The following is a 20,667-nucleotide window of genomic DNA, read 5'->3' as shown; positions in this document are numbered from 1 at the left end:
GGATTTGCTATTTAGTTCTAATGACTTCCCAAAATAGTCTATGTAGATTTGTTTTACAAACTGAGACACATTCAAGCGACATTTTTTAAACATGTACTCGCTACAAATGAAACAAAAATTAGTTAGATTGTTTACACAAGTTCTTCTTGATGACAATATAACGATAGATTTATAAAATCTGGGTAATTACTTTTCGTTCATAACAATTTGTCGACCAAAGAACAAAATTCTAGGGGGTAGATTCGAAATCAGCGACGTCAAATTATAAAAAAAAAAAAAACAGTTAAAACATCTTATGCAACAGACAAAAAGTGCTATGTATTTTGCTTACCAGTGTTATATGTACTATTACGAATTTAGTTATGTCTACAATCAGGCAGTGTTGGTTCACGCAATAGAAGTGTAAAGATTTTCTCAAAATGTTCGCTAATTAAGAGGGTAAAGTTACAGTTGAAACAACTTACAGCCAGCCCGAAAATACAAAACTTCTGTGAGTGAAAGAGTTATTCCAATTGAAATTAAACATAATGGCAGGAAATTCATCCTCACAGTAAAAGTCATCGAAAACTTAAAATAATGTTTTATTTGTTACACAAGAAAATATCTAATTATCACAGAAAACAATAGCACATAACAGAATTTTATAACACGACATTAACTATTTGATTCAGTTCCTCAATTATTTGCTACGACGTAACCTTCTCGCTCCAGTTTACAATCTCTACAACACATTTGTTATGAACGTAATTATTTCAACAAATCAGAACATATTTTCTTATAACAGTACTGGTGTTAAAAAAAAAAACATTATTAAAGTAATTACACCACATTGTCTAAAAAGGAAAAAAATATTGTCAATTATATATTTATGATGTAGGCGCCTATCACAGTTACAATACGATTTAATAGATAGACACAGTTAGAAATAAATTTAAAATCGGTTCCTGATTTAGAAATGTAAATTTATGTATATATATTTTTAAATCACTATCAGTTATCACACCCCCGCCATCATTACATCAATAACCATAACTTTTTTGGCGCCATTATATTGCAAATGTAGGCAAAGATATCCTTTATTCGAAAGCAACAACTATACCATTTCCACAAAGTATTTTGTAACGACGCCATAAAAAAGATATTTGCATCCCTCATGCCTCATGTTCATATAATGCAGCCCGGTCTGATACTATAACAGAAAGTATTTCATTTTAACTGCATATTTTCACATGCAGTACCACTATGAATTCATATCGCCATGAATATTGACGACTATATTAAACACGAAAGCTTCTCTTACTAGCAGTGCATGTAATGATTATCACCTTTAATTATTTTGTCACTGTTATCATATTGTTACATAGCTGTGATTTAATTTTACTCTGTCTCAAAATTCGCGAATTCAGAATTCAGAGCGTGGTAGGGAAGGACCCAGTGGAGCTCGAAAAACACTTTAAAAAATCGCTCTTCCTGAAGAAGATACAGATAAGTACTTATATAAGTATTTTAATTTTGTTCAATACAAAGCAGCCTTCATATCCACAGTGACAAAATACTATTCTAGCTACGTTGCCGTTCCATTTTTAAGAAAAATTACAAAAATTTAAAAATTTTTTACTCCAAAGTAAAGCTCTTCTTCAAAAAATTGTTTTACGTTATTATTTTCCACAATCATCTACACCATAATAACAATAAACACTGAACTTTTCAGCCTGTATTTGAAGAACACGCATTTCAAAGAGTAGACCTTTAGACCAATGTATTTTTGTGGGGGGAGTCCCGATTTTTTTTTATTTCCATATTTGGACAACTGAAATGATCCCCTACAACGCTCTGAATTCGGAATTCGCGAATTTTGAGACACCCTGTATTATATTATATTATTATGTTATAAATAATTTCATATATGTACAGTACGTTCGTAAACTTCGGAATACAATACAAAAATGCTCGAAGAGGTCAACTTCGCAAAACGAGTCATTTTGTGTAATTAACTACAGTCTGTTCCATTTAAGTATGCAGTATAGAATAGCATAGAGACTATTTTCCCTTTCTTGATTGGTCAAAATTAGTGTCACACTTATCGAGTATCAAACGCATCATTAAATAAACTACAATTTTGTCACTACCGTAAGTTCCTTTATGACTTTTTTTTGTTAATTTTGCTTGGAATCAATGGAATCAAAGAATTTTATTTTTAACAGTTCTTTTATTATGAGTAAAAAAATTGTTACTGGCTTAACACTAATAAGTTATAATTAAATAAGAGTAAGTTAAAACCTTAAGATTAAATGGAAAAAAATGAAAAATCATAGTTGGTCGATGATTTTGAAATTTTGTCTAGAGGCCTAGATGTTGATTCTAAACAACTTTTCTTAATAACTTTTTGTCGTATTTATCACAAAATTATGTTAAAAATTAGTTTTTAACGAAGTAGGGCTAAACCCCAAAATATGAAAATTTAAATCGAGAATTTTTTTATCTTTTACAAGAGTCGTTTCACCTATCCGGGGACACACTGTATAACAATGTACTTAACTTTTTTTAGAAAGCTTCGTTTCTATCACAACAGAAAATTTTCGCCCTTACCTATAGGGTATATACTTTGATGGCTAATTTATTCCAAATTTTAAATCAATTTGTAATGCTTTTTCGTAAAAATGTTATAGAGAAAAGTTTCATAAATTGGCGAGTTCTTCCACTGGTTAAAATTAACACACGTATTTCAGATACACCTGTATATACAGGGTGATCTTTAAAAGTTCCAAAATGCTCTAACAACTTTATTTTTTGTCTAATTTCAATAAATGATATATCAAACTAAAGGGCGTCTAAGAGACTATAAAATGACATATGTATAACAATTTTTTTTTAAAGAGGTAATGTAAGTGGGGTGATATTTAATTTTCTTATTTTGATGTTTTTTTAAATTTATTTTTAAATCATTATTTTGCTAAATCTTGCTGTATAATTATTTTTTTTTACTTTTAATTTTAGAAAAAATTCCAACTATTCGTAAATTTTGTTTAACGATACATTGTACATACATTGTATCAAAAAATCAAGTGACATTTGACAATGTCAAATGTCACCGTCAAAAAATTATTTTTTTCTATAATTGATTCAAAAAATTGAAATTCACGCATAGGTATCTGTGCCTGAAGTGGGTCATTTTCTGACGTGTATTTTTTTTGCATTGTTAGTAAGATCGAAACCATAGAAACCATACAAAACAGTGTGTGAAATGCAATTTCACGCATACGACTATTTCTGTTTTTCATTTCACGCACTGTTTTTTATTAGTTACCTAGCAACATGGTCACTGCATTGCAACTTCAGAGTTCCTTCAAAAATTTGAATTTTTAATTTCAATTTTTTGAATCAATTATAGAAAAAATATTGTTTATATTTCGTGCACGAAGATGTTTTTGTGCATTCAAAGGCTTATACTGCCTCGACATTCGTCTCGGCGTAAAAGACCTTTTCATGCACAAAAAACACTCTCTTCGCGCACTTAATATAAAAATAACTATTATACAGCATTATTTAGAAAAATATTCATTTTAAAAATAAGTAAAAAAAAACATCAAAATTTGAATTAAGAAAATTGAATGTAGCCCAAAATTTACAATTTAAATATAAAAAATATACATATATATGCCATTCACGATGTTTTGGCATAAGGGGAGGCTATGGAAAAAGTGCATTTAAGTTGGCAGTAAAGCTGTCTGTTGAATTAGGTTATTTTTTTCTAAGTTTGAGGTTATAAACTGCGTCATTGTCTAGTGCATTGTTGTCAGTTTTACTAGTTTGCAATATAAAATACTCACACATTTTTAATCCAATTTAACAAAACAGGAAACTGACTTGAACAGACTACAGAATAGTAGTGACCGGGACCGAAAGTTAAAGTGGCTCCTGCACCACTTAGATAACCCACCTATACAGTGTCTTAACCAACCAGTTAGTAACTTGTCAATGAATTTTTTATTTTAACCAAAACGTTCCTAGAACTAGATTGTATAAAATCTTGTACCTACTTATTAAGCCTTACTTTATTCGAATCTTTCTGCAAAATATTTACACACCCATCGTCCATGACAAAAAAAAAGAACAAAACTATTCAACTTCCATAATTTCATTAGAAAATTCTGAATCATCATTACCTGCATCAAATTCCGAGTCAGATTCTCCTAATGAAATTATTAAAGGAAGAACGTTTTCAAATGAAAGATTTCTCATTAATTTTGCCCAATCTTCCGAAATAAGTTCTTCACAATATCTACAAAAATGTTGGCAAATTTCAGGAGTACATTTTAAAATAGACTTAAGCCATAAATTCACAACTCTATCGCGAAGTTATAATAGGGCTTACAAAACCTCTGTGCCATTTCAATTGGGTCGTTGTTTCTTCCTTCACTATCCGTGCTACATATTTATCTTGTACTCACCTACGATTGAATTTATACATAAAAAGAACTTGACTTCACTGTAACTTACTGAAAATATGTTCTGCAGTCTAATACAAACACCATCAATACGTTTTAATGTCGCTTAATTATGATTACGGTAAATTCGGCAACATGTTACGTTCATTTTGATAGGTCCGCATGTCAGGCACTTTAGTGACAGCAGAGATGACAGAAATCAAACATGTATCCAACGTTAAAAAATGAAATCATAGCCTCCCCTTATGCCAAAACATCGTGAATGGCATATATGTATATGTAATTATATGACAATTTATAGTCTTTTAGAAGCCATTTTATTTGATAATTTATATTCTGTATATTATAAATTTACACAACTTATATTTATTTTGCCTTTTATTTTAAAAGTTTGTGAATGTAATTTGGTAGATTTAAATTTCAAATTAGCTAAAATATTCTATTTTGAAGATATGTATTAAAAAAAGAAAAACTGCTAAACCCACATTATTTTTATTCAACTTTTCATTTTCCGAATCGTTTCTTCTTTATTTGCTTCCTATTTTCAGATCATGAAATTTAGACATTGAATGATTGCTAATTTTTATTATATCTAAGTTTGTATTTAAGTAAAAAAAATGTCTGTTTTCTTGAATTTAACAACGTATTCTTAATTTTTTATTGTTTAATGAAATGAATATAACAGTTTTTTCTTTGACAGAATGGTTAGATTAACAGTTGCATATATTTTTGTGTTGTAGGTTTCTTCAAAACTGATTACATATTTCAAAATAGAAATCATGACGTGATAAAAGTTGAAATTAGCTCATCGCTACTAAATTTTTGGTATATGAATTAAAATACATAACTTCTACATCAATGTATCTTAATTTGTCTTTCTAATTGTTAAAGCTTTCCAGAAATAAAATAACTAAGGGGGCCCTTCACGAAACTCGGTAAGGCCCGATAAGACACTGCAAATTCAAAACCATGACAACTGATATTGTTGAAGCATTGTAGATATTTGCCGTTTCGTTAACGATTTGTAAATTACCTGAGTTTCGTGAATGACCCCCTAATAAAATAGATATTTATTTTTTAGTAACACGATATTGTTTGTTTTCGTGATAGATACACATTATGAAAAACAACTCATAACTCCCTTGGGATAATTTCAAATTTTTTCGCCCTCCACATTGTTTAAAACAAACTCATGAGAACCAAACCAATAGCAACCATATATTCACGCAATCTTCTCTCCAAAATATTTTTTTTTAAATTTTAACTTTTAAGTACAGACACTAAAAAATAAAATATTGTATTCACCATGGGAGATATAACTCGATTGACTTATAAACCTCAACCTCAGGGAAAAATCATGTTCACATCTCCCTTAATGCATAAATATCTATTATGCATTAGGGGAGATGTGAACACGAGGGGAAAAACATTAATATCTCCCGTGGTGCATACAATATTTTATTTTTTAGTGCCTGTACTTAAAAGTTAAAAATATTTTGCAGCGAAGATTGCGTGAATGTATGGTTACTATAGTTTGGTTCTCATGAGTTTGTTGTTAACAATGTGGAGGGCGAAAAAATTTGAAATATCCCAAGGGAGTTATGAGTTGTTTTTCATAATGTTTATCTTTGACGAAAAGAAACAATACCGTGTTACTAAAAAATAAAAAAATAACCATATTTTTCCATTGCTGTTCTTCCATTTTGTAAAAACATCGAAACACTTATACATACATATTTTAACACCACAATACTTTGGTCCTCAAATAAAATATAAAAAGTATACCAGTTATCAGTACTTAGTAGCAAATAAATTATTTTTGAAGTAATATAAAAAAAATTTTCTTCAAACCTTCATAACAAATTATTAGACATTATTAGACATGTTAAGAAACCAGGTAGGAATTTCAAATGATTTAGCTAGTTTACTTTACAGCCGCTCATCAGCGGAGATAATAACTTCACGGACGCTGGTCAGTTCGTTAGATGCCATGACAATGAAGTGACACTTCAGCATTATCAATGCAGCAGTGCAATGTCATATTTTACGGACGTTTGATGAAAAAATGTATCTTCAATTCTATTCCCTTTAATAAAACAATGATATGCAGTATAAAAAACAAACAAAAAACGTATCATAAAATAAAAAAGATAAATAAATTAAAAAAAAAGATTGTCAACGATGTCTGAAGAGATATGATATGATACTCTATCACTCAATTACATTATTTTTGAAAAAATGCTTGTACAAAATCAATAAATGAATTTAATAACATTTTCGATAATAACTTGTGAGCAATAAAATATTGTTCAAATGATACTGCAATTTTCACTTATTTACAACTTTTTTTAACGTAGTTAGATTAATTTGGTAACTTCTAAAATCCACATTATGTTTATAAAATTTTATAGTGGTTAGAAATGTTTGCATTAAACATTAAAAAACATATGTAGTATCCACGATACAGCTTTTTTTTATTCAAAAAATATGGTATAATGCACAATAGTACCGTGCGATCGAATTAAAAAAAAATCAGAGTAGGCGAAAATGGTGGTTTGAACCAATCAAAGCATCAGAATAGCACAATCCAGGTGACTCGATTTTTTTTAAATTCGATCGCATGTTATATTATTATTATACGTAGTGAGATTGGGTCTTATAAAACGAGTGTAATATACCGTGAGATCGAAAAAAAAAAAAATAGAGTTGGCTGTGACCAAACATTTCAGTTGGTAATTTGTTAAGATTTCAATTATCAGATGTCAATCTTAAAAGTTAGGTTAATGATTTTGAGAACGTTGAAATCTTGATTTTCATAAACGAGTAAATTATGTGTGACCTGTCGATTGTAAAAGAATTTCCTCACCTAGTGCAATGAAACAATGAAATTTAAAACTCCCGCGTCTTTATTCAACGGTGAGCCCCATAATGTTACTTCGCTTCATCATTGTCTTTCATGTTTTCAAATGACCTTCGCAAATGTGGGGACACCAACTAAATTGCAGTTATCAGTAATTACTTGCATTAATTCGGGAATTGTGCCAAGCCTGTTTTTGAACATGTTGTTTTTCAGATATGGAAAGACAAAATAATCAAGGCAAGTTGTTGGTAAGTGCCTTGAAAGTCCAGAAACTTTTGTAGAAATTCCTCAAAAACTCGAGGTGTCGAATAGGACCATTCGCCGTTCTCAAGTCTCCATTTTTGAAGTATAGGTACAGTCGCGGACAAAAAAAAGTAGGACAAGTCTTATTAAGAAATTTAGTCAAAACTGAGTTGAGTAAACCGGGGTTACTATAATAAATAAATAAATATTTTCATAGTAACCATAGAAAGAGCAAGCAAATTTACATTATCGAAAAAACATTGTCCTACTTTTTTTTGTCCGCGACTGTATGTATTTTCAAATTTGGTGGCGGAAACAGAAGACTGAGAAATGTCACAAAATTGTATTGTCAGTGTCAAATTTCTCAGACGTTTGTGATATCGTGATTTCGACAAAAATGCAGCATATTAGCAATAAGAAAGTTATTCACGGTCAAACTAGAAAAATAATTTCTAATACATTTGATTAGATGAGAATAACTTTTCCTTTTGAACCAGTGATAAAAATGAAAGAACGGGTTTCCGAATGCACAAAAGTTTCCCTCAGAAGTGTCAAGCGAATTTTAAAACAACGTAAAGATTCAGCTGAGAGAAATAATGGAATTTCTATTTTGAATTCACCACCAAAAAGGCATCGAAAATGTACGGTCACTAATTTGGAAGAGTATGAATTAGGTGATTTCCAAAATTTTGTTTATAAGTTTCATATTACTGAAAAATGTCGTGTGACTATGGAGCACTTAAATCAAAAGTTAAAAAATGACTATGGATGGAAAGGTAGTACGTCGTCCCTAAGAAGAGTTTTAAAAAAAATTAGATTTAAATGGGCCAAGACTCCCGATAACAAAAATTCTGGTCGAATCTAGTGAAACAAGGTTACTAAGGTTCAAGTACTTAGACAAAATTAAGGAATACCGACGTGAAGAAAGGCCTATTGTCTATTTGGACGAAACCTACATCAATACAGGACACACTACCACAAAATGTTGGACCGATGGATCTGCACAGGGTCCGCTAGCACCAATTTCTAAAGGAATAAGATTGATTATTATTGTTCATGCTGGCGGAGAAATGGGTTTCGTGCCAAATGCCTTGTTAATTTTTAAGTCGGGTGTAAAAGTAAAAGTTCAGACTACCATGATGATATGAATGCAGAGAATTATGAAACGTGGCTTAAAGAGAAGTTGATACCAAATTTGCCTCAAAACAGCGTGGTAGTAACAGATAATGCATCTTATCACAATGTACAATTAAACCGTGCTCCTACGTCCGCGTCCAGAAAGTCAGAAATGAAAGAGTGGCTAATGCAGAAAAATATATACCCTTTGAAGAAAATAGTTATATGATTCAATTATATGATATTATCAAGAGACACAAAAAGCGGCATATAATATATAAATTTGATGTATTGGTAGAGAGACATGGTCATAATATACTGAGGTTACTTCCGTATCATCCGGATCTTAATCCGATAGAGAAAATTTGGGCTTCGGTAAAAAATAGTGTGGCAAAAAAAACGTATCTTTAAACTGGATGACGCAAAAATTTTTTTCCAACGTCAAGTCTGAAAATGACATTTCCATCACTCAATTTAGAGATGAAAGTAGGCGTTTGCATCACATGTGAGGAAAGTAAATCACTTCCCTCACTAGTGGGGAAAGTAAAAAAAAAAATTGATCCCCATTTAGGTATGTACATACTTTCTTTAAAATAACGTTCAAATATACATATATATACATTTGTCAGAATTCTTTATTAACAATTAGCACTTACAAAGATACTTAACTTTTTTATCAGTATTATAGAAATTAAATGTACAATTTTTTACACGAATTAAAACTCCAAATGTTCCTGATTTTTTTTTCTAAATAACGTGTCGGTACAGAGCTTGACGTTGACGCCAAACTAGCGCTTCTTACTACTTGTCTCCATCTCAGTAACGCATTGTATTCCTTTCCGTAGCGTGCTCGAGATTTTATAGGTAATAATTCCAAAGATACCTACTTCGCTGCTTCTTTAATTTCTGTATTTGGTAAATTTACAACACTATCTTCTACTTCCATCACTATTTGTTTAGTAAATTCTGAGTAATTTTCAAGTTTTGGTAAAAACACGACTTGACATTCATTAATTAAATTTTATTGTTTACTGTGAGCATGGAAACGTGATTTTCAAATTTTACTTCTATGTTGATTTGTATAAAATAATAAATTGATAATACCTATGCAAGATAAACCGAAAGCTCTTGACGTTGGAAAAAATAGTATGTTATATACGTGAGGAAAGGTCCATTGCTAAACTTGAATGATTAGATCAACTCGCTATCGCTCGTGATCCAATTGTCATTCTCGTTTAGCAATGCATCCCTTTCCTCACTTATATAACAATATACTATAGCGGAACATGAATTTAGCGATACTAAGTTTAATACAATTTGGAAAAATGTTTGTAGTAGTGTAATTGCAAATGAAGATAACTATTTGTTAAATGAACGTTGCCTAGAAGTAAGAGTTCCAGAAATGATCATAAACTTAGGTGCAGATAGTTCTAGTGACGAGAGTGACTTTGAATTTTTTGATTAAAAATATTTGTTGTGTAAAAAAAAATATAAAACTACTTTCCACATTTTATTACATAGTTCATGTCGACAACAATATAGTGATAATAATAATTATTATATGTATTACATTTTCATACCTTTCATTAGAATTTATTTTTCAATCTATTTAACGAAAATTTAAATTTACCTAGACTCCTAGACATTCCTTTTTACGGCGCTTATGAGAAATTTGACACGACAATATAATTTTGTGATATTTCTCAGTCTTTTGTTTCCGCCACCAAATTTGAAAATACCTCTAACACGGCACAATGAAAATTTTTTGCTCTAAAGTGAACATATTGTAATAGCAAATTTCTAAATTTTAATAGTCAATAATTTATTATTACTGTTATTATTCAGTTGCAACAAAAACGGGAACTGTCAGAATAAAATTGACACATTTTTATATTTTTTTCACTCTGTGAAACCTTCTTACGAGAGGTTAGAATTAACGTCAAAATTCAATGACATTTTTTAAATTATTTGATAGGTATTGTCAAGTAGACAATTAATTGGTAAATGGACAAAATCAAATTTACATTAGGAAAATGTTCGTTTCCCGCTTTTTTTTGCAACCAATTGTACCATTGACATTTGATGACATCTGATGACATTTGAATTAAATTTTTACGTGTTGCCAACTAAAGCGTATTAATCACGGCCTTCTCGCCTTCTCGATTTTTTTTATTTTCGATCGCACGGTACTATTTTTTCTACTTTGGTCGCATTAATTTGATAAAAACTCAAAAAAGATATTTGCTACACCTAGGTATCTTCTCGTCGACATGAAATTCTTTTTTTATCATTAATTTATGTTTTAAAATATACGACAATCAGGGCGAAATTAAAAAAAAAGGCTATATTCTATCTCGTGATTCGGAAGTCACGTTAAGCCATTGGTCCCGGTCTATTGAGTTGGTCATTATGCCCCTCATAGATTTGTAAACCAGTCGTGAAACAAATTTTTTAGTATAAAAAAGATAACGTAATTTTTTTGGTACACAGGCTACTGTCAAAACTAAAGTTACAATCTTACTTTCTTTATAATTAAGAAATACAGGGTTATTCTAAATGATTGTAGTCCAAGTTGGCGTACAAACTGAATGTAAAATGTATGGTTGCCGCTTCATATAAAAATCTTCAAAATAATGTAAATACATAAGTGAATACACACCGTTCACACAGAGGCGTTAAGCAACTCAGTATTATTAAATTTAATCGTTAATTTAAAAAGAAATACATAAAATTCTCATCACCGCACTTTTCACCTAAAAAATGACAATGACAGTAACAAAAATTGACAGGTTACAGTGAGGCGGCAAAAATTTCATAACATGGGCATGGCTTGCTTCGACTACAATCATTTAGAATAACCTGTATATTGCTACAGTATTTCTTGTTTATTTTTTTACTTGATCTTATATCATATTTTATACTTATATTTAATGTTTATTTTATAAATAATAACTATTACACTAGCGTAATATATTAATTGGAAGTGAAACTGGTAAAAGCTTCAACATATTTATAGAAATGTAATTTCAAACATTAAAAGCCAGAAAAAAAACCATAGTCGTAACACAAGAAGAAACCGAAATGAATGGTATAACGTCGTCTAAATTTTTTTCCAATTATCCTCACTGCAACGGTCGTGTTATTTTGGAGACTGTACTTTCTTCATCAACCGGCATGCATGGTAATGGCAGTTTCCCGCATTTCACTGGAACCACACGGATTTCTAGAGACATCCGCGGCAACAATAGTAGAGCGACCTGGTTTAATTCGTGTAAAAGCCCTATTATTTCTTGGAGGTACAACGTTAGCCATGGTTCAAGTTTCGTGCCAGTGCTAAGAAGACACTCTTGTCGGCCACACACACCAACGGGTTAGTACCAGTGAGAGTCTGCACTCTGCGAAATTCGACGGTCTGATTACGGTCGACAATAACTAATTCTTTCCCGCGACAATTGTTAATCGTACCTACGATGTATCTCCAGATGTGGATGCTGTTCCTTTGGGCTTTGAGCTTTACTGATATTGCGGTGACTATTTTGGCCGAAGATGCGACCACCCTCGTTGATTCTCATGGTAAGTGTGCAAGCGCAATCGTTCCCTTTTCGCACAATTTCACAATTTAATTAGCTCGCTCTTTATTCTTTGTAAGACTTATCAATAGTGAATCAGCTTTCTGTTTTTATCTGATTGACATACACAAAGAAATATAAACAAAAGCAACATTTCTGCTTAACAGATGTCTCAAATATTCGTTTTGATAAATGCCAAACTTACCAACGGCAACGGTACAATCTTATTGGGGTTATAGATAGTTAAATTACTGATATGATTTAGGCTTTACATAGATTTTTAAATATCTTCGAACGTCATTATTACTTTAATCTTCATTGTGTTAACAAAATTATCATCAAATATTTTAACATCGAAAAATATCGAACTGAATAAAAATTAAACTAATAATAAGTATGCAACAAGTATCGTGAAAACACCGGTGTTTTACTTTCATAATAAAAAGGTTAAAATTTTGATAGTGAAAGCTGGTACAGTTCAAAAAATGCTCGTATGGTTGAATCTTACACACGAGATAATATTTCATCCAATTAAAAAGAGTGGAACCTTAAGATTAATTACAGGTAATAAATTTTATCTCATTTGACATAAATCATCTGAATTATATTGGTCTTGGCAAGTTGTGAACCCAGAATTTATGACGATCACATCAGATAAATTAAATAAATATTAGAAGCGCAGTAAAAATAAAATTTTATCGAAATGATGGCTTAATATTGATGTCGTTATTACAACATATACTTATAATGAAAATATCAAAAATATAATTTTTTGTGTTGCAACTTACTCATTAATTTTTATTTTATGTGCCGTCTATATTACGTATTTAAGCCAATTATCGTATTACAAATGGTTTCATCACACATTGTCCCCACATTTATAGAAATATGTACCTACACCTATTGCTAATTAGTAATTACTAAGTATAAATCACTTTTGTAAAGAAAAAACCGGAAAGATGTCCGTTACCTAAAATGAATAAAAATTTGCGTTATTCTTGGAACATATTTTCAAGATTTAACGGTTTTTAATACGTAGAATAACATGAATTCGAAGAACTGCTACATAATTTTATATATTTATATTGGTCCTAGCAAACTGCAATATAATTAGCCATAATGTAACAAATGGTATGATTATCATCGATAATATCTATAGTATATTTATCTCTAATAGAAATATTGACTAAAATCACACCAACAAAGAAACAGTTTACAAACCACTTACAGTTTTCCCCGAATTACTTTACCTGCTGTCTTTGTCAAATAGTCAAATAGAGGTTATTTAACACCCTGCCAGAAACTACCGGAGTGGAGTGCTTCAACATGTGCTTCTTTGTTGGTGTGATTTATTATTTCAGTCAATATTTCTATTAAGGATAAATAATTATACTATACGAATGAAACCGAGTTGAATGTGCCGCTCCGGTTTTACGAGTCATATAAGTAATCGATTATTATTAATTATATCACGTGAATTATATTCTCACTATTGTATCTCTATCAAATTATCTGTAAGAAGTCCAAGAAAGTAAGAAAGATAAAAATACCTAATGTAGTACAAATAAATCTAACTTAAATCAATATGAAACATTTTTGTAAACAAGACTATCTCTTTTGTTTTTCCTAACGGCACATATGTAAGCATGTATGTATATAATTTTTAAATTTATTGACAAACAAGTGTAAAACCTACACTCACAGCGAGTAAGAGTTATATGTACTACATATAAGTGACAAAGAAGTTTTATTAGCATTTTTTTCTCACAGCAGTTAATTGTATGAGATAATTATTTCCAAATAAAAATAATGATAATTCTCATTTACCTAGGCCCACACTTGAGAATCTGGTTCCACGCGACACATTTTCACCAATTGTGAAAATTCTAAATCGTAGCATAAGCTTCATTGTTAACAATACCCACGATGGAATAATCACATATGCTTAAATCTGGAGAAAGAGATGACCAGATCTTAGCCATGATCAAACAAGTAAAATTATCTCGGCGTCGAAACTACTCGATGAGCGGGTGCCGAATCTTACCGAAAAACCAAGAACTCATCTTCAAAGTGTTGTTGTATGGCAACACCACTCATTCCAGAATGTACCTAATTAGTTGATCAATGTAATTTTAAGCAGTGGTTTTGTTTTGAAGAAAAGGAGTCTTCTCATTATGTGATACCTCCCTAAGATTTGGGAACCATTATCTTCAGTAGAATCCAGAGCAAGTACCTACCCTGTGATTCTAAATGTTGTAAGCTCGCTCCACACTGACAACATCTTCATTAGAAAAAAAAATCTTCTACTGGCGTTGTGAACAGTGTTGTCAATAGTTTGTATGTTTTTACTACACATTTCGACAATTCTCCTTGTCAGGAGTTGCCGGTTTTGAATTTTCAAGGATATCTATTTAAGATGTTTTCTATCATTCTTCTTCTTCTATCATTTTTTGGTTTTAGCAGAGTCCTCGGATGACCATTTCGAAAACATTCACCACTATACCTCTTTGAATCTATAAATTCCTTAATCCTCAACAAACGCATAATCTCTTTTTTTTTACTTTGAACGTATGTATTTAGAAATAATCGAAGCGAGTTTTTCTTCGCGAGTGTGACGATGAGCCATTTCTTTGTCGCCTGTAGAAATAACTTTTAATGAAAATGGGTGTCATTTTTTCTCTCAACGAAAAGTAGGTATGTTACGTAGTTTCAAACATTGTATTTTTCACTGATACCATCCAAGTTAATTAATTTTTTATCGATTATTCTGACAATGATTCAACTAGATACTGAGTTAAAAATCCTTTTGAAAATGTTACTTGATTTGTATTTGAATAATAATGTTATTAACAGTTTAATTAGTTGGGAAAGTGTTTCACTATCGGGTGAAAGAGAGTTAAAAGTTTTGCCGTTTCAAGGTCAAGGTGATCTGAACTTAACTGCACGTAAATTGCTTCAAAATACGTTCGTTTGAGCAATTCTAGCATTTTCTGTCATATTCAAATTTTAACAATGGCCTTTCAATTGACTTAACACGGTTTCTTTATGCCAGTCTCCTCAGAAATTGCTGCTCTAAATAGGTATGTTTATGTAATTAGTAACGAGCAATTTAATTATTGTATTAGATTCAAAAAGTTATTATTTATGGCACACGACACATATTTATGCTTGACAGTACACACTTTTAACGTATGTCGTTGCATAAAATAATTGCACCAGTTAATGCAAATAACTACTTAATAAAATAGTCTATCCGCGTATGTATATTTACAATTTCGAACATGTTATTGTTTGAGAAAAAAAATGCATTGAATTTGAACAATTGTCCCTGTATGGTGTACTACATGACTATCGCGAAAGTTTAATGTGGAATATTATTCCTCATCATGTTTAGTCATACCAAGTTTCCATTGTTCGTTTAACAACGGAAGGAAGAAATTTTTGCTTATTTACTGCACACAAGCAACAATTTAAACATACATATACATATGCATAAGAAAAGTAACAAAAGATATCGCGATACTCTACGATTGGTTTGAGTTTCACACACCAGTTTGTATTTCTAAATTGTGTTTTTTCCTAGATTTCCTAATGTAAATATTGATTTTTATTTTACAATAATACAGCAAATATTAGCCAAAATCAATTGTAATTACGATAAGCCAATCAAATTGTTAACCATCGTTCTATTGTTAAACATCCATTGTTTCGAAGGGCTGTTGATCCTCAAGAGGTTATCCCAGCCAACTCTAATCAAATTATTTTCTCACTTAATAAATAATGTCGAATCCCTAATTTTATAAGTATGTACATATCTACCTTTCACGAAAAATTTTCCTCTGGAAAACAATATCACAAATGTTTTGTAATAAGCTTAGTGTACCTACCTATATGTACAATTATGAAAATTTTGCACCCATTTTCTCACTATATAAATAAATTTGATTGGTCCAAATTTTAAAAATGCTGCTATTTGATTGGTTACAAATTTTCGAGTTAGATTGTCACATAAAAAAACGACGAATGTTGGAAAAAATTCATTATACGCACTTCGTGTTAAAATATACAGAGTGTTTCTGAAATACGTGTGTTAATTTTAACCAGTGAAAGAACTCGCCAATTTATGAAACTTTTCTCTATAACATTTTGTAAAATTCGTAAAAAGTATTCCAAGATTTTTTGCCCCACAATTTTTACCAAACGAGTCGTTTTGTGTGATTAACTAGTTTCTATTTTTTGTAACCATGAGAATCTAAATTTTGATTATTTATTTTTTTCTATAACAATGGAACTTTTTAAGAAAGCTCTCTTTCTATCACAACAGAAAATTTTCGCTCTTACCCATAGGCGGGTATACACTTTGATGGTTAATTTATTCCAAATTTTAAATCAATTTGTATTGCATTTTCATAAAAATGTTATAGAGAAAAGTTCCATGATTTGGCGCGTTCTTCCACTGGTTAAAATTAACACACGTAATTAAGAAACACCCTGTATGTTTTTGAAAAGCCGTTTGAGCCAAACATTTTTCTGTTACTGATAAAGATTTGCTTTGTTTGAATTTCTATATTGTAGCTTTCATTTTGTTTTCAACTATGAGTAATTCAGTAATTAAATAAGAATGTGCTCTTCTTGCTCACTAGTAGGTACTTGTTGTAAATATAAATGTTCTATAATTAAAAAATAACAGACAACTCATCAAAACTGAACAAACACTGTTCGTGGGTAACCCTATTTCGGCACAACTGTCGCCGTCTCCTTCCTCCTTTTGCACGAAAAAAAGAGCCAAATATCCTTTTGACGTTTCTTGCATTTTATTTTATTTCCTCAGATCCCCCAAGTAGGCAGAACGACAAATTTTCCACGGCTGAATACCCATACGTTCGCGGAAACGGAAATAACCTCGGTTACGACGAAGAGCGCCTTCCTTACAACCACCGATGCTCCGAACGACTCGAAAACGCTTTGGATCAAATTCGTCGTCGGCAAATTGCCAAACAGAAGACACTCCACCTAAATGGATATTCGCTCCATCAGCAGCTTCGCTCCGCTCCGTACGACATGTACGTAACCGACATGCGGGTCCGATTGCCCTCTTCAAGCGGCTGGGTCCGAGTGGACCGATGCAGGTTTAACCCTAGAAATTCAACTCTGGAGACCAGATTACTGTTCAATGATCTCACAATTAGCGGCAAGGTGAATTTGTTCAGCGGAGATATGCTACAAAGAGCACCCGTTGATCCTAATCCGGAGGATTCTTGCAGCATGATTCTGCGGCTAAGGAGGGCGGGCATTGGGTAAGTTTCACAGATTGTGAGAGTGTCGAATTCGGGTTGGAGGAAATGCCACTTTCTCTAACAATAGAGGATTTAAAAACGATTTCCCAAGTTAATTGGCGGGAATTGACTTGCATTTATGTAATTATCGATTAGGATCAAATTTCCGACGTTGTTTCCCACAACTGTGGAGCAACTTTGTCGTCAGACTCCTGCAACTCTCCGCCTTTCATCACAGATATACTTTTTTGGTCGCTAATTATTGCAAACATCCGCACACAAAATTTACATACAATTAGCGGTTTTCGTTAATCATAATGATAAATCTTTGTTGTGGCGTTTCTCCGAAATTGCATCAATAATCCTGTGTCGACTTTGCTAATTAATTTACTGTCCACGACAGATTTCACACTGAACCTATACGACGGGAGAGGGGTCAGTTTAACGTCAAAACCGATTCACATTTTCTTGAGCCCGGATTCATTAGCGTGTACGCCTACGGATGTGAACCCAGACTCAGAGAACATCGTCGTGGCTTCAGAGATGAAGAAGAAAATGAAGAACTATCAAGGGAAATGGAAGATATATTTCTTAAAGGAATCAGGTCCCTGTTGACGTCATACATGCAGAAAGAACTACAGCCTGCTATCAAAGAAACCCTCATGAGAAACATGGGTTACACAATTTCGTACGGTTGAATACCGCGTCATATATTTATTGTAAATTTGTATAAAAGTATAAATTAGATGTTCTAAGTCACCTCATTGTTTTGTTGTACATTAATCGTAATATATTAAAATATTTGTTAAAACGTAATCATGTAGAGCATTTATTTTTTCTCACTTAAATTTTGGTACAATTTCTAAGATCTATAATAATATTACATAAATAGACTATTGGAATATCACATGAGATACTTATATTAAACATATACCTACTGAGTGAACACATTTCAATAATCACAGACTAACATCTAATATAATTTAATATGCGCACAATAATCACAGGCACATTGCAACGTTTCAAGTTTTTGTATTTTGTAAAAACTGACAAATCATTTCGTAACTACTAAAATGGAGTGCTGTCGTGAAAACAGCTTTGACCAGACTGGGACTTAAACCTTTAAAAAGTCCATAAAACCCTTCAATTTCATAGATTCGAAACAGGCAATCGTTGAGTCCTTTACATTTGAAAAATTCTCCAAAAACAAGACGCCCTTTTTCAAAACCCTGAATTTGCATTCTTTTTTTGGCCAAATCCAAGGGGTAGACTACAGTTTTGGCACACAAGCCAGCCAAGCTTCCTGATATTAGACTATTTAATAATGATGTGGTTGTTGAATTTGTCGCATATTTATAAATGTTGTTAAATACTTTGTAGCACATGAATTGTGTTCCTGCATGGGGAGCTACCTGAATAAAAGTAGGCAAAATTCCCCTGTATAATACTAAAAACCCTTCATTCTTTAAAATTGATGTGAAAGCTTCTAAGGTACCCGAGTATACTCTATGTTTTTCACTCTGAGCAACAAGTCTGGTCCTAACAACATCAAAAGGAAAAGATGCTAATGTTGCTGAGCAACCTACAATTAATTATGTCTTACATTAAATTTCAAGATAAGGGGAATAATTACCTGCAACTGCACCACATGCAAAATTTGCGATAGGGGTAAAATTAGGAGATATATTTAACTTAGAAACTTCTTTAGTAAAAACTTCAAATGACCAGAACTGCGCAATTCCATAAGTTACAGACAATACTTGAGCTGGAACGTGTCCTTTCCAAAGAGCTTTAACTCCCTCTTCTTGTATAATTAACCTAGTTGCATGAATTATAGAATGATATTTTGATATTGTATTTTTTGTAATTGGTTCCACTTGAAGTTGAAATCTAATTTTTAGAACATCTAAAGGTTGACAGATCATTCTTGTTATAAAACCCGATGCACCACCGGCGAAAGCAAAATCTAATTGTGACAATTTTTCAGACCCAGAATTGTATCCTACCATTGCTACGAACTCGTCCTTAAAACATTCTTCTTTCAATCATATATGTCACTCGTCAGAAGTGAAACAAAATTCACTCCTGCAGGAAAACAATCTTTTAGGTACCTACCTTGTAAAAATTAAAAAGTAGCCGAAAAGGATATGATTTTTTTTTACATTTTTAATTTCAGCACATAACCTCTACCAGTCAATTGACATTTATGTTTATGACATTTACGTAACCTCGAAAACGCGTAAGCATGAAAAATATTTAACTTACACATCGTTACATACCGAACACCTGCGGACTGACTATTTTATAAATTATTTGTTATGACAGTGTTTGTTCGCCGCAAATTAGCTTACAGGTGATGGGGATGGCTAAAATCCATACCTATAACGATTCATGAAAATTGCTGTTGTCAATGATAAGGAAGCGAAACTAAAGTGATTAGATTAGATTCATTATGAGATAAAACATATTCGATTTAATTATCAGAAGTAAATCAATAACACATGAAGAGAACATTATTTTATAATTTATTACTTAGCAATGGTAGCATTGGTAGCACTGATTCGCCGTTATTGGGGTTTAACGCAGTGTTGCCAGACCTATCGAGTGACATTTCGGTAGATCAACTCGGAACTTTTCGGTAGGTTTCGTAAAAAATCGGTAGATTTTTTTATTTCTCGGCACTGGACGTATTTCTTGTAATAAAACGATTGAATTTTACATAAATAAAAGCTACGCTCTTTCACACCCTCATCATGGCGTAATTTAAACAGAACACAAAAAAAAATAGGGCATTTTACGGAGTTTTGCTGATGGATCACCCATTCGATTGCAGAAATAACGGCACATCAACCAGTCCAAAACAAAACGCCTTCCAGATTGAAAAAACTAAAAAGCAATATTTCTATGAAGTATAACGTTGGAAAAACTTGCAAGAACTTCACGGTTTTTACGTAAACAAAATCGCTGTTTTCCAATTAATCCTAGAAATATTGTCATAAAACAATACATATATAGTGTGGAATAAAATGATTTACATCTAAAATAAATTAATAAATTGTGAAACACAATTGGCAAAAGGAGAAAAGCAAAAAAAAGAACAACAAAACAGCTACAGTCATATAATTCTAAAGAAATACGTTCAAGTCCGTAACATG

The 20,667-nt window shown here is 31.7% G+C and overlaps 2 protein-coding genes and 2 long non-coding RNA genes across 8 annotated transcripts; 1 reads left to right on the top strand and 3 right to left on the bottom strand.

Moving 5' to 3' along the window:
* Positions 1-4,030: 4,030 nt before the first annotated feature.
* On the bottom strand, positions 4,031-4,612 carry LOC138134020 (uncharacterized). Its single transcript, XR_011160614.1, has 2 exons — positions 4,501-4,612; positions 4,031-4,451 (listed from the first exon to the last, which is right to left on the bottom strand). It is a non-coding gene; the product is annotated as an uncharacterized lncRNA (long non-coding RNA).
* A 6,925-nt stretch (positions 4,613-11,537) lies between these two features.
* On the bottom strand, positions 11,538-12,270 carry LOC138134035 (uncharacterized). Its single transcript, XR_011160619.1, has 2 exons — positions 12,133-12,270; positions 11,538-12,062 (listed from the first exon to the last, which is right to left on the bottom strand). It is a non-coding gene; the product is annotated as an uncharacterized lncRNA (long non-coding RNA).
* Positions 11,988-18,328, top strand: LOC138133996 (uncharacterized). Of its 2 annotated transcripts, none has more exons than XM_069052047.1 (3): positions 11,988-12,240; positions 17,068-17,533; positions 17,916-18,328. In XM_069052047.1, the coding sequence occupies exons 1-3, from the start codon at positions 12,138-12,140 to the stop codon at positions 18,208-18,210; spliced, it is 864 nt and encodes a 287-aa protein (XP_068908148.1). In that variant the 5' UTR covers positions 11,988-12,137; the 3' UTR covers positions 18,211-18,328. The 2 variants fall into 2 exon arrangements, with proteins under 2 accessions (XP_068908148.1, XP_068908155.1); XM_069052054.1 differs by lacking the exon at positions 11,988-12,240 and adding an exon at positions 12,645-12,800.
* Positions 18,314-20,065, bottom strand: LOC138133969 (mitochondrial thiamine pyrophosphate carrier-like). Of its 4 annotated transcripts, none has more exons than XM_069052019.1 (3): positions 19,628-20,065; positions 19,146-19,547; positions 18,314-19,094 (listed from the first exon to the last, which is right to left on the bottom strand). In XM_069052019.1, exons 2-3 carry the CDS (start codon positions 19,519-19,521, stop codon positions 18,535-18,537), a joined length of 936 nt encoding a protein of 311 aa, XP_068908120.1. In that variant the 5' UTR covers positions 19,522-19,547; positions 19,628-20,065; the 3' UTR covers positions 18,314-18,534. The 4 variants fall into 4 exon arrangements, with proteins under 4 accessions (XP_068908120.1, XP_068908111.1, XP_068908128.1 ...); XM_069052010.1 differs by having other exon boundaries at positions 19,146-19,536; XM_069052027.1 differs by having other exon boundaries at positions 19,146-19,523.
* Between the last annotated feature and the right edge of the window lie 602 nt (positions 20,066-20,667).

This window comes from Tenebrio molitor, chromosome 1 (genome assembly GCF_963966145.1).
Source record: "Tenebrio molitor chromosome 1, icTenMoli1.1, whole genome shotgun sequence".
Taxonomy (NCBI): domain Eukaryota; kingdom Metazoa; phylum Arthropoda; class Insecta; order Coleoptera; family Tenebrionidae; genus Tenebrio; species Tenebrio molitor.
The sequence above is the reverse complement of the archived record's forward strand: the minus strand, read 5'-3'. Positions and strand labels throughout refer to the sequence as shown.

What these genes read in the sequence shown, in the direction of transcription:
- LOC138133996 (XM_069052047.1), top strand. Translation starts at nt 12,138, where the DNA reads ATGTATCTCCAGATGTGGATGCTGTTCCTTTGGGCTTTGAGCTTTACT. An exon ending in CACCCTCGTTGATTCTCATG is followed by an intron (nt 12,241 to 17,067) that starts GTAAGTGTGCAA and finishes TTATTTCCTCAG; the next exon opens with ATCCCCCAAGTAGGCAGAAC. An exon ending in CTAAGGAGGGCGGGCATTGG is followed by an intron (nt 17,534 to 17,915) that starts GTAAGTTTCACA and finishes TGTCCACGACAG; the next exon opens with ATTTCACACTGAACCTATAC.
- LOC138133969 (XM_069052001.1), bottom strand. Translation starts at nt 19,521, where the DNA reads ATGGTAGGATACAATTCTGGGTCTGAAAAATTGTCACAATTAGATTTT. An exon ending in TGCATGTGGTGCAGTTGCAG is followed by an intron (nt 19,095 to 19,145) that starts GTAATTATTCCC and finishes AATTAATTGTAG; the next exon opens with GTTGCTCAGCAACATTAGCA.